General features: G+C 39.3%; 1 protein-coding gene across 1 annotated transcript in view; it reads left to right on the forward strand.

The window, feature by feature from the left end:
- Positions 1 to 13601, forward strand: part of LOC126457978 (chorion peroxidase-like) — a 161472-nt gene that overhangs the window by 99548 nt on the left and 48323 nt on the right. Inside the window, exons 4-7 of the mRNA XM_050094740.1 lie at positions 793 to 1010; positions 2989 to 3141; positions 8485 to 8570; positions 10146 to 10365. Of these exons, the coding sequence (XP_049950697.1) occupies positions 793 to 1010; positions 2989 to 3141; positions 8485 to 8570; positions 10146 to 10365 (677 nt within the window). The remainder of the gene's footprint in view (positions 1 to 792; positions 1011 to 2988; positions 3142 to 8484; positions 8571 to 10145; positions 10366 to 13601) is intronic.

A 13601-nucleotide genomic window follows, 5' to 3' on the forward strand; every position in this document is an offset into this window, starting at 1 on the left:
TTGTGAGGGGTGACCAGAAGCCAAGGCATGTTGATTTCAATGGCTGCAATATTGCAATGATCATATACATGTAACTTTGTAACCAAAGCTCTAAACTTCTTTACCCCTCTCTGGAAATATTTTGTTTCATCCTTAGATGGAAGAAATGTGGAGTTTGAGAATATAATTCACTTTGTCATCTGTATTTGATAACAGGCTGTAACAGAATTCTTGAATAATGGCCCACAATAATGAAAAGATGAGGAATATTTTTGGGGTTGCTACAGTATATATCACAATTAAGTTTTGTGTCTGTTGTTGCTTCAAAGCTACAGGACAAATGTCCCTTGAAAAATTCCAGTGCTTCTGCCTTACAATGCAGAACCACACAAAAATGCACAAACTGCTACATAAAAAGAATTAGCTGAGTGGCCTTGCCTTATCTCTCAAGCAGCGTGGACCCAGCACCATCAGACTACCACATGTTTTGAACATTAAAAATTGTCCAAGGTGGTCGTCACTTTGAAGAAGCATAAGCTCTGCAGTGTTTTGTGTGTCATTGGCTGAGGGAGAGAAGACATGGATAAAACTGTTGAAAAAGACGGAGACCATACTTAAATGTGAACAATCATTTACAAAGGTTATGACTCAGTGATTTATCCTCATGTCAACTGAAAGAGAAATAAATTAGTGGGCATAATTTTCTGATTGACCCTTGTATGGTTTCTTGCCAGCAAGCACGTGAGTTAAATATAAGAATGATGTATCTGCCCATCAGAGAAAGTAAAGCATGTATTGTGTGGCGTGTGTCAGAGGATCACGTGGCTGGAGCCGGCCGCCACAGCTATGGCTGGTGTCTCTGCGCGGCACGGCGCTTCACGACGGCTGCCCCGCAGCTCGACCCCCACCCTGTCCAGCTCGCGCACACCTCGTCCGCACAGTCGATGGCCGCTGCAACAACCCTGCCCACCCCACATGGGGCAGTGCACTACAGCCACTGCGCAGACTTCTGCCACCTGCATATGCAGATGGTCAGTATCTGCTCACACATACCATCAAGTCACCAATTGTAGCTATTTTGGACAACTTGCTCAACTAAATAATCAGAAGTATTTGTGAGTCCAATAAGAACTGTAATCAAAGTTGATCACAGGTTCACTACTTCAAGTTCACAGTTTTGACGAAGTTTTATTAACATCCTGGTGTAAAATATCTCATTAGTAGAGTTTGATTTCTGAATTAACTGTAATGCAATGACATTGAAATGCAATAGCATTGATTTTTGTCACCTTTCTAGAAGTGTGTTGGTTGCTTATGCATCTTTGATCAATGTGGTGTTGTACTCACCTACCATCATATTTAATACTAGAGATTTTCATTGAGATCAAATTATATGTGCCCACTTAGTTTATCTATTTGTGAATTGTGTATCCTCTGTTATGACAGCATATAGAGAATTAAAGAAATGCACATTAATTATCAAAAAACTGAACTTACTTATCAAAACTGACAGACAGTAAAGAGTATTGTTAGTCCTAATACCTCAGTTGAAAGAGTGATTTCTGAGCTTAATATGTGTTTTGACACAATGTTAATGGAAGAAGAGCAACATGATCTGTATAAAAGAAGTAAATAATTAAAAACTTTTCACCACAGAGTTGACGTTGTCAAACAAGTTGCAAACAAAGCATATACATGCCTTCAGTAGTGCAAGGAGCACAAATCATGGTCTGATGACCAATGGGTAAATGAAGCATAGTCAAACCCAATAAGTCTGTGTTACCTATCTCAGGATGTCTTTACTGGCACCAATGGAGACCACTACATGATCCATACACAGTACATGACCTTTTTCTATGATGGAGGTTTTATGTAATTTGGGTATTCAAGTCAATGGTAGCAGTGAATTCTATGATCAGACTGGAGACATTTTAAGACTCCATCTTCATTCACTACTGCATACATTGTTTTCAGCAGGTATTAGTAGAGTGTAGGATATGCCAAAATAATAATACTACACCTATGTACCTGTACTTTTCCAATACTGGTTTGACACACATGGCTTCTAGAATTGTTACATTTTAATGCTATCAAACCACTGTTGTTTGTATTGGACAAAAATTAAGGATTCATTGCCCCCCCCCCTCCACCCCCCTCCCCCACCCTCCATCATGTCTACAGAAATTGGAATAGTTTTCTGCAAGGATTGGAATAAATTTCAATGGCCAGTGACCAATACCCAGGATGATTTTGGTTGGTTGGAATATTAAAGGAAGGGAGATTTGTAGTTAACATTCCACTGACAACTCGATCATTGTAGTAAAATGCTAAAATGGATTCTGACTACTTAAAGCAACTACAGACAACACACAGCTGCAGTGTTAATGACTGTGAGCTTCAGAGAAGGCGAATGACACTCTTCCTACAAAGCTGATGTCAGTGAACAAGGATGTGTTTGCAACTGGACTGTGAACAGTAACACACTTCCTATCAGTGTCCAGAATATACTCCATGCCCAGGATCTGGGCAGAGGTATTGAGCAGGTCGCACCTTGTACTGAACCGTTTGCCAGTGAAGATACATGTTTATGAGTCACTCCGTTGGTTTAGAGTGGTCATCTATTACCACAATGCATGAAACTACATAAGCACCTCCATCGCAGTTCCAGAACTGGAGACCTGTCTGTCCACATAAATATTTATCAAACCACAAACAGATACTGTCTCTATGTATAGAACCCCACCATATTGTAAAGTAACTGCCATGGAATAACACCTTTAGTTCAATGTGTACAAAGAACTAGTTACTAATACAACATTGCAATTTATTTTCTTAGTTCATCTCATGCTATTTTAAAAGCAACATTTCCAATAATAACAGCTCCCTTTACATAGGATAAAAGCTGTCTTTTACAGCTCACTATGTATTAACACACAATAGTCTTAATTAATGTTACTCAGAACTCTATAAGTGAAAATGATTACTGTAATTTATTTTTAACCTGCGCAGGGCTGGAGAAAATTCGGCAGTCAGTGAGTGGAGGTCCACTTCCAAGTGCAAGGCTGGTCAGCACTGCAGTCCATTCAGACAGACATGTCAACCTCTCATCTATTACACACATGCTTATGCAGTGGGGACAGTTTCTTGATCATGACCTCACAGGTTAGTACAAAGCTTTATAACTATGTTCTGGATGTGGATCAGCCCTTTTGTGTGCACTGAATATTTCAGAATTTTGTATTACAGGAAATTCAAGTCCATTTAAGATGGTAAAGGCAGTTTCCCTGAATGTCATTGGTACAAGAGACATGTAATAGTATTCTTTATTCAAGACACACTACTGTTTTTTTTTTCTTTTTTTTGGGGGGGGGGGGCGTTCAACAGTCTTCTCATTGGTTTGAGGCAGCCTGCCACAAATTCCTCTCCTGTGCCAACCTCTTCATCCCAGAGTATCACTTGTAGTTTACATCCTGAATTATTTCCTGGATGTATTCCAATCTCTGTCTTCCTCTACAGTTTTTGCCTTCTACAGCTCCCTCTAGTACCATGGAAGTCATTCCCTGGTGTCTTATCAGATGTCCTATCATCTTGTCCCTTCTCCTTGTCACTGTTTCTCACATATTCCTTTCCTCTCCACATCTGCGCTGAACCACCTCTTCCTCACCTTATCAGTCCACCTAATTTTCAAGATTTATATATAGCACCACATCTCAAATGTTTGAATTCTCTTCTGTTCCATCCGGTTTTCCCATAGTCAGTGTTTCACTACCGTACAATGTTATGCTCAGAACATACATTTTCAGAAATTTCTTCCTCAAATTAGGGCCTATGTTTGATATTAGTAGACTTCTCTTGGCCAGGAATGCCCTTTTTGCCAGTGCTAGTCTGCCCTTGATGTCCCCCTTGCTCTGTCTACTGCTGGTTATTTTGCTGCCTAGGTAGTAGAATTCCTTAACTTTGTCTACTTCATGACCATCAATCCTGATGTTAAGTTTCTCACTGTTCTCATTTCTGGTATTTCTCATTACTTTCATCTTTCTTCAATTTACTCTCAGCCCATATTCTGATTCATTAGACTGCTCATTCCATTCAGCAGATCATGTAATTCTTCTTCACTTTCCCTCAGAATAGCAACATCACTGGCAAATGGTATCATTGATATCCTTTCCCCTTGAATTTTAATTCCACTCCTGAACCTTTCTTTTATTTCCTCATTGCTTCTTTGATATAGAGAATGAACAGCAGGGGCAAAAGACTAATCCTTTTCTTACACTCTTTTTAATTCAAGCCTTTCATTCTTGGTCATCCACTCTTGTTATTTTCTATTGGCTCTTGTACATATTGTATATCACCCATCTCTCTCTAAAGCTTACCCATAATTTTCTCACAATTTTACATTGTTGAATGCTTTTTCCAGGTGTCTTGCTTTTTCTTTAGTTTTACTTCCATTATCAATCACAACATCAGAATTGCCTCTCGGGCACCTTCACCTTTCCTACAGCCAAACTGATTATCATCTAACACATCCTCAGTTTTCTTTTCCATTTTTCTATATATTATTCTTGAAATCAATATGGATGCATGAGTTGTAAAGTTGACTGTGTGATAATTCTCACACTTGTCAGCTCTTGCTATCTTCAGAATTGTGCGGATGATATTTTTCTGAAAGTCAGATGGTGTGTCACCAGACTCATACATTCTGCACACCAACGTAAATAGTCATTTTGTTGCCATTTCGATTTTAGAAATTCTGATGGAATGTTATGTATCCTTATTGACTTATTTGGTCTTAAGTCCTTCAATTTCCCCAAACATTTTTGTACTTTCTTCTTTCATCAATCAATTGAAGTACTTCTTCTTTTACACATGGCTTCTTCACAGTTGCCTTCTTTGTACCTATGTTTTTCTTTCCAACTTCTATCCATTCCTCTTCAACTGTACTACCCGCTGGGCTGTTCTTGATTGCTGTATCTACAGCTTTAGAGAACTCCAGCATATCTTGTCATCCCTTAGTACTTCCGTATCCCACTTCTTTGCATATTGATTCTTCCTGACTAATCTCTTGAACTTCAGCCTACTCTTCATCACTACTACATTGTGATCTGAGTCTATATCTGCTCCTGAGTATGCCTTACAATCCATTATCTGATTTTGGAATCTCTGTTTGACAATTATGTGATCTAAATGAAATCTTCCTCCATCATGCAGCCTTTTCCAAGTATACCTCCTCCTCTTGTGATTCTTGGACAGAGTATTCACTATTACTAGCTGAAATTTGTTACAGAACTCAGACTTTCTCCTCTCTCATTCCTTTTCAAAAGCCCATATTCTCCTGTAACCTTTTCTTCTACTCCATCACCTACAACTGCATTCCAGCCCCCCAAGGCAATTAGATTTTCATCTCACTTTACATGCTGTATTACCCTTTAATTATCCTCATATACTTTCTCTATTTCTTCATCTTCAGCTTGCAATGTCAGCATGTGTCCTGAACTATTGTTGTTGATGTTGGCTTGCTATCGATTATGACAAGAACAAACCTGCCGTTGAACTGTTCACAGTAACATACTCTCTGCCCTACCTTCCTATTCATAATGAATCCTATTCCCATTATTTGATTTTCCGCTACTGTTCATATTACCCTATACTCATCTGACCAGAAATCCTAGTCTTCTTTCCATTTCACTTCACTGACCCCCTACTATATCTAGATTAAGCCTTTGCAGTTCTGTTTTCAGATTTTCTAGCTTCCCTATCATGTTCAGGCTTCTGAAATTTCATGCCCCGATTTGTAGAACATTATCCTTTCGTTGTTTATTCATGCTTTTCTTCATAGCCACCGTCCACTCAGCAATGCCCTCCCAGAGAACCGAATGGGGGACTGTTCTGGAATATTTTGCCAATGGAGAGATAATCATGATCCTTTTACAATTGCAGGCCACATGTCCTGTGGATATACGTTATGTGTCTTTACTGCATCCATACCCATTGCCTTCTGCTTCCTCATGTCATTGATCATTGCTGATTCTTCCGCCTTTAGTGGCACTTTCCCATCCCAAAGACAAGAGAGTGCCCTGAACATCTGTCTGCTGCTCCACCCTTTTCGACAAGGTCATTGGCAGAGTGAGGGTGACCCCTTATGCTGGAAGTCTTCGGCCGCCAATGCTTATTATTAATCAAAATTTAAGCAGTGACAGGTTTCAAACCTGGGACCGAGGATGCTTTGATTACTAATCAAAGATGCTACTCCTTTATTTTTATGATTTTGAATAAGCTCTTCATTTATGCTTCCTAATGTTGTGTGAACTTAATTATAAAATACAGAAGGCAGTATGAAAACTGCAGATAAAAGACATTTCCGTCTTTCGATTGATATAGGTTTGTTGGTTGATTTGGGGGAGGGGACCAAACAGCGAGGTCATTGGTCCCATCGGATTAGGCAGTGATGGGTAAGGAAGGTGGCCTTGCCCTTGCTCACATCACAGAAAATCTAAATCAGGATGGCCAGATGTGGATTTGAACTGTCGCCCTCCCAAATGTGAGTCCAGTGTGCTAACCATTGCACCACCACACTCAGTCATTGATTTAGGATGTTAAGAGATATATAGTAAAAAAGCTAGATCTACAGTTTATCATCATTTTTTCTTATTAGTAGCCCCACTATTTAGTTATTTAAATAATTTCAGAAGTAAAGATAATAACTCACTGAATAGTAAAAATGTTGATCCATCAAAAGGCAGATAGACAAGACTGAGAACTTTGCTAGTTTTTACGCGCCTGTGCAGCTATATTGTTCCCATTGACTACACTGTGCTGGTACTGCAGCTTAACTGGAGTGAGGGATTGAGTTAGGTGGGTGGGCAATGGAAGAGAGGAGGCAGAGTGTGGAAGGAAGGGATGGGGAAGGATAACTGATGGCAAAGATGAGCTCCTTCTGACTGCACACAGGCACATGAGTGAAAGGCTGAGATTGTAGACTCAGCAACATGAACTCAGCAAGAAGAAAAGAGCTCATTATTCTAACAGCACAGCTTGATTTCATAAGAGAGAGTAAAAGTTTCACAAGCAAGATAGATTGGTGAAGAAGATCACTGATGAGCCCAGAAAAGTAGGTCACTTTTGGTCATCGCTGGCCACAAATAATGTCATTGCCTCAGACAAGCAGAAATAAATTTAGCAGTTGCAGTACACCAGTTACAAGGCCAAGACTGTGATGTACTGCTACCATTCACCAAGATGACTTCCACCTTCAAGACTGCTATTTATTTGGTCTGCTGTACTCACAGTATTCGGGAGGTGCACTAACGGCTGCTGCATGTGACAAGTACCTGTAAGCAGTAATCAAATTCCCCAGTTTCCTTGATGGAAGGACTGTGCTGTTGTTCATCTCCACACTCAGCAGAGCTGTTGAGTGATTACCCAAGCACAATCCTTCATTGTCTATGTGAGTGCTCCGTCCTGGGCAGCAACACCTATTGCATGGGCTACATCCGCTGCCAACACAGCCTGCCACCCACCCGACACCATGATTACGTGAGCTGGATATCGCAATGCATCGATATCTGCAGACTGTTGAAATAGTATCAGCACTTACTGAGGCCATGTACTGCAATTCCATGGGCTTGAGCCCTAATGCGGTCATTAGCACCCAGCACAGCAACCGGCCTGCTCCATCGTACTCCACTCTACATCAACCTGACAAAAGTAGCGGTCTCAACCCAGGAGGCTGCAGAACAGAGAGTAGGAAGACTGCAGGGTAGAGAGAGTGGGTGCATGACAAGAGAAGTTAGGGTCTGGCATAGGGATGGAGGACAACATTCCATAATCCTCCTGGAGTCAATACCTGCTGGTCCAGTCCCTACACCCACCTCCACACCTGCCCCTGGACCTTACCTTCACTCATCCTGCACCCATAACATCTCCTCAGTCCCCCATTCCTATTCCCCTGTTCTATTTCTCCCTCCAGACCCTACATTTCTCTGTTACACCTTCTCCTCTCTAAACCCTCCCAATCCACTTCTCCATATTGCCACACACTGTGTGCTATTGCCCCTACCATTGGTTGGAATGAGCTCCCAGGTGCCATTTTCCTATCCTGTGCACCCACTGCCTCTCCCTCCCAGCCTTCACCTGCCCTTCCTCAGTCATCTCTCCCTCCCTCTTGTTCCTCACCTCTTTTCTCATACATATACTTTATAGCTCTGAAAAATAGTTTGTCCAAAATGTTGTAAAACTCTTGATATTGTTTATGTGGCATTTGACAATCCAGTATCTCTACTGTTTGGTGAGGTATTACCTTTACTCCTTATTACATTCCACCAGTTACCATATATAAATGGGACTTGGATTAAGGAGAAATGGGTTCAACATTTACATTGTCAAAGAATTGAATTTACAACTGCTATGTGAAACTGATATTTAAGTTCATATGTCTTAAAATGAATTTTTTTTTAATTTATTACATGTTTCTTTCTGGAATCTAACTTTATTTTTTTCTACTTTCAGCTTCTTCACAAACAAGAGGATTCAATGGATCAGTTCCTAAATGCTGTTCAGATAGAGGGCACAGTTTTCTGCCTGAAAACCTTACAGTGAGTCTGAATGTTAAAATGAGAAAGTGCCTGAAAATGAGGAATATACTCCCAACAATCCTTCTCACCCATCCCAAAGTGGTATACCACTACCCACCCAGTCTAAAATAAAGGGGGTGTATCTTTGTGGAAAAGCTGGATGCGAGACCTGTCCTATGCATCCATCCACCAAAATCTCTTCCATTTCCTCCAACAGGTATATCCTAAGCTATCAGAGGCAGGAACATCTGTAAATGCAGCTCTACTGCATTTTCTCCAAGGTCTTTTATATGTTCATTATTGTCTTTCAGCCTTCCATTCAAACAAATGGCCACTATTAAACAGTGACCATGATCAAAATTGGTCACCCAGTCAGAACATACAGCTGAACACAACATGCTTGACTTCAATGGCTGCCTCATGACCCATCCCATCTGGATTCTTCCCTCAATATGAGTGTCTCTGGAATACATAGAGGGTTATTGTCCCTACAACACATCCTTCAAACCCCAGTCCTTTGGGTCACAATCTCTGCCAGGCCCTGTTCCACATCCACTTCCATCCCTGTTCCCATGCCTCACACTTCACTCCGCTGATCTACAGACAGACTTTTCTCTTTGTGGCCTCTCTCTCTTCACCTGCTTTGTTTCTGGTCGTTTCCCCTCCCAACTCATTCTTCCATTCTGTGTGCCACATGCAGTTTCACCTACCTGCACCAGGGAAGACTCACTGCATTCGTATTCCAACCCCATCCCTTCATTGTCTCATCCTCTCAGTAGTTAGACTTCCTTCCCTCCATCCTTCCCTTTATCTACCTGCTTCCCTTTCCCTGTGTACCTCCTTACTCTTCCCACCGCCTCCACCCAACACAACCCCTCTACCCAATTTGGCTGCAGTGCCAGGCTACTGCAATCAACTGTGATATTACATCTATGACTTTACATTATGGTTTTAAAGCTTTAAATTTTTATCATTTATATAAAGTTTTCTTCGCATTTGAAACAGATAACATATTATGTCTTCATAAGAATCATTGGCCTATATATTTTGCTGTGCTACCACAATAATCAGTTGAATATTCCCTACTTTCATTAAATTCTTGCTAATGTTTTCTGTTTGTTGATAATCATGCTTAGGGTGTTAGGGGCACATAGCTATTTAGGAAAGGCATTTTACCTACATGACAGAAATGAAAAATTCACAATCAAAAGTACTGGAAATGTATGCTTTAGCAGGCAACATAAAGTGAAAAAGAACACCAAAATCTCATAATCATGCTCCCAACTTTGAAACATGAAAAGATTTCGAAAAAGTGGCAGATTTTTTAACTTGCTCTAATCCCTTCTTCCCCCTGCCTCACATGATAGTGGCAAAATTAACTCTCTCTTCTCTTATCAGGCTTGACTGAAAGTGGGTTGGAAGTTCTGAAGTGTATGTTTTCATTTGGATTATTCACTTTCATTAACACTATCAATCATTGTACTATCTTCTGCAATTAATGAAAAAGATATTGTCATAAAAAAGATAAAAACAGTACTTAGAACATATGTTATTATATAGTAACAAATGTTGTATTTTTTTCCTTTTCATGCTTAGCATCCAGACTGTCTCCCAATTGAAGTGCCACAAACAGATTACTTCTACCAACGCTATCATGTGCGTTGTCTGGAATTTGTGCGCAGCAGTGCTGTCCCTAAGGTAGACTGCTCACTGGGGGCTAGAGATCAAATAAATCAAGTCACATCATTCCTTGATGCTTCTAATGTCTATGGAAGTTCTGAAGATGCTGCATCAGCACTTAGACTTTATCGTAATGGTGAGTCCTTCAGTAATGCAATAAGCATGACATTACCTTTATAATATTCAAAATGGTTTAAATATAATGAAGTGATATTCTCTAAGTCTGTTAATTTCTGGGTAACTATGACTGTTTCATGTTGTCCAGAGGGCTTACTGGATTTTTACTTTTTCCATCAGGCTTTGAACTAGGATACATAATTTTTTTGCTAAGTTTGATAACATGAGTAATAAATCACGACTGAAGTCAGTTATGGGTATTTCAAAAATATCTTTGAGTAACAAAGCTCCAGGGTATTAAGTGGATGGATGTCCTATGTGATTTCAGTACTACTGACACACAGTTTTATGCTTAAATTGCAGTTGTATCAAGTAATAAAAATAATTATTTGAGGTGCAATATCTTAAAAAAAATTTTAAAGCAGGAAATATGACATTATTTATGTATACTTAGCTTGAAAAGAATTACTGCTGATTATAGTTGTTGATTGTGATTATTGATCATTATTTGTGCTATGAAAGTACGATACTCAATTTTCTTTTTATCAATTTTATATACCTTTTTATTCTTTTTGAATAAATTTCAACATTCCAAGTTTTATAACCTAATTTATTAACACTTGTCACTTACAAGATGCCAACAAACTGCCACTTCCAACAACTGAGTCACAAATTGGCTAAGCTACTGAACTGCTTTGGCCTAACATCGGAAGTTATATAGAATACCTTGAAGTTTTATATTACAATTAATGTTTTATTTGAATTACAATAAAGAAGGTTAACATAAATAGTTTCACATGTGACATCAATGTAAAGCATATTTTTTAAATAAAACTCAATTACAAGGTTTTTCCACGCTAAATTTCATAAGATTTATTATTTATTTAATTTATTTGTTTATTTTCATATTCTTTAGATTCTTTAACATGTGTGAGATGCTATGATGTGGAATGACTTAAAGAATTTACAAAAACAGACATATGACATAATAGTTATTGTACAAAAACATTTTCAGGGGAAGTACATAATGTAAAAGTACAACAGAAAAAATAAGTAAATCCCTTTAACAATTAATATTACAATATGCAAGTTTTCATCTAAAACAAGTTGATATTCTAAATGCCTACAATAATGCTAACTTCAATGCCAAACCTTTATCATTTTATATAAACAAAAGTGCTCCAATGCATAATCAACACTATACATGTCAAGTTTCTTCACCTAATGATCATATTGTTCAGTCACATTATAAGATTCTGTCAACGTACTTTATTCTTAGGTCAGTTATTATTCTCAACACCTTTACACAATTATTAATGTAAAAAGAAAATCAAGACATGCAACAAAATCAGTGTATTGGGATGTTTACTGAAGAAACTTACTGTATACTTCGACTGGTGGATCTCAGCTTGTTACACTCCGAAGAGAAGTGGCTGACAGCTATGCTGCAGGCAGGACAGGGGGAAGGTTCATTGCCCATAGTCAGCGAAAGAGATTGAGAAAGGTAGGTACAGATGGAACAGGGTTGGTTATTTAAATGCCACTTTGTACATGAAACTGAAGTGGGGGCAGGAGGATGGAATGCCAAGAAGATAGGAGTGGGCACAAAGGACCGGGCAATTCAGAAATGCTGGTATTAAGTGGGGAAAAGCAAATGGCATGTATTTTGACAGGTGTTAAGGTTAACTACAACATGCAGAGTAGCATTCTCCAAAACCTGGTGGTTCATTTGACCCTCAAGAACAGTTTTACAGAGAATATCTGCTTTCTGGTCAGTCCTAGTTAGAATGCTATACATTAAATGTTGTGAGTGCTTTCACAAGTGGCTCTGGATCTTATAGGTGGGAAATGACAATGACAGGTCTAGAGTAGGATGTTGTGGGCAGATATATGAGACAGATGTTGCACTTGGTTCTTCAATAAAATTATGGCAGGGGAAGGATGAAAGAAAGAGTTGGATAAGAGCAGAAAAGGATGTCATGTAGGTTGGGTGAGCAGCAGAATACCAGTTTCAGGGTGTAAAAAGCGGTAGTTGAAGCCCTGGCAAAGGATACAGAAAATGGCATTGCAGTTTCTGGAAAAGGTATCAGTCCTTTTGTGACTGGTCAGGATGTTGGGTTTTTGTGAATATAGCATATGTTAGATGTTCCTGTACAACATGGGGAGGGTAGGATCAATATGTGAATCACTGTAAGACCTCTGGCATACTGAGAGAGGAATTGCTTGTCACTGCAAGTGCAGCACCCATGGGTAGTCAGGCTTTATGACAGGGATTTTTTATGTGAAACTATTGGCATTTGTTGAAATGGAGGTATTGTTAGTGACTCATGGGTTTAACTCAAACAGAAGTTCTCATGAGACCATCAGTGAAATGAGGGTCAGCAGCCAAGAAAATTGTTTCCTAAGCTGGTAGTGATATGATGAAATAGATTAGAGAGAAAATGTGCTCCTCTAGTAATTAAAATAAGAATCCAGATCATAAAGATACTATCAATGAATATGGTGGGGTTTCATATTCAGAATGGCTAGGAGAGATTCGTATATGTGGTCCATAAACAGGTAGGCATTGACAGGTGTTATTCGAGTGCCCATGGCAGTGTTTTTGTGGGTTCTATGTTCAAAGGAAGATAACCAAGTGAGAGGGTAATCAGCCATAACTATGAAAAAGAGGTGGTGGGTTTGGAGTCAGCCAGGTGTGGGGAGAGGTGCTGCTTGATGTTCTGGTAAGACCACAGGCATTAGGAATTTAGTGTAGAGAGAGGTGACATCGATAGTAATAAACAAAGTGACAGGTGACAAATGGAGAGACAGCAGGATGGTAGGCTGTGAGCAATGAGTTGAGGTTGCTAGCTCACAATATCAGAGATTCTTTCAGTAGCAGCACAGTAACCAGCCAGATAGACTCATAGAGGAGATTCCTGATTCTTCCCATATCTCTGAAGATTCACCTTTTTTATGGGATCTGTAGAACATAGTAAATGAAATACTGAATGAATGTACTCACCTACAAATTTTCTATGAGTGTGTTGTAAAAAGACTACGAGAGATACACAGGTTTGATCATGTAACACACTGTTGTAACCTCCAAAAACCTAACAGACACAGCTCTGGAATATTCATTCAGTATTTCATTCATGACATACGGTATAATTTTCTGTGATAACTTTTCCTATTCACAAAGAGTATTTTAGGCTCATAACTGGGGAGTTTGAGCAATATGTGGTCTGTGTTCACAAACCTGTTGTTGATCCCTTC

This window comes from Schistocerca serialis, chromosome 2, assembly GCF_023864345.2.
Source record: "Schistocerca serialis cubense isolate TAMUIC-IGC-003099 chromosome 2, iqSchSeri2.2, whole genome shotgun sequence".
Classification (NCBI taxonomy): Eukaryota; Metazoa; Arthropoda; class Insecta; order Orthoptera; family Acrididae; genus Schistocerca; species Schistocerca serialis.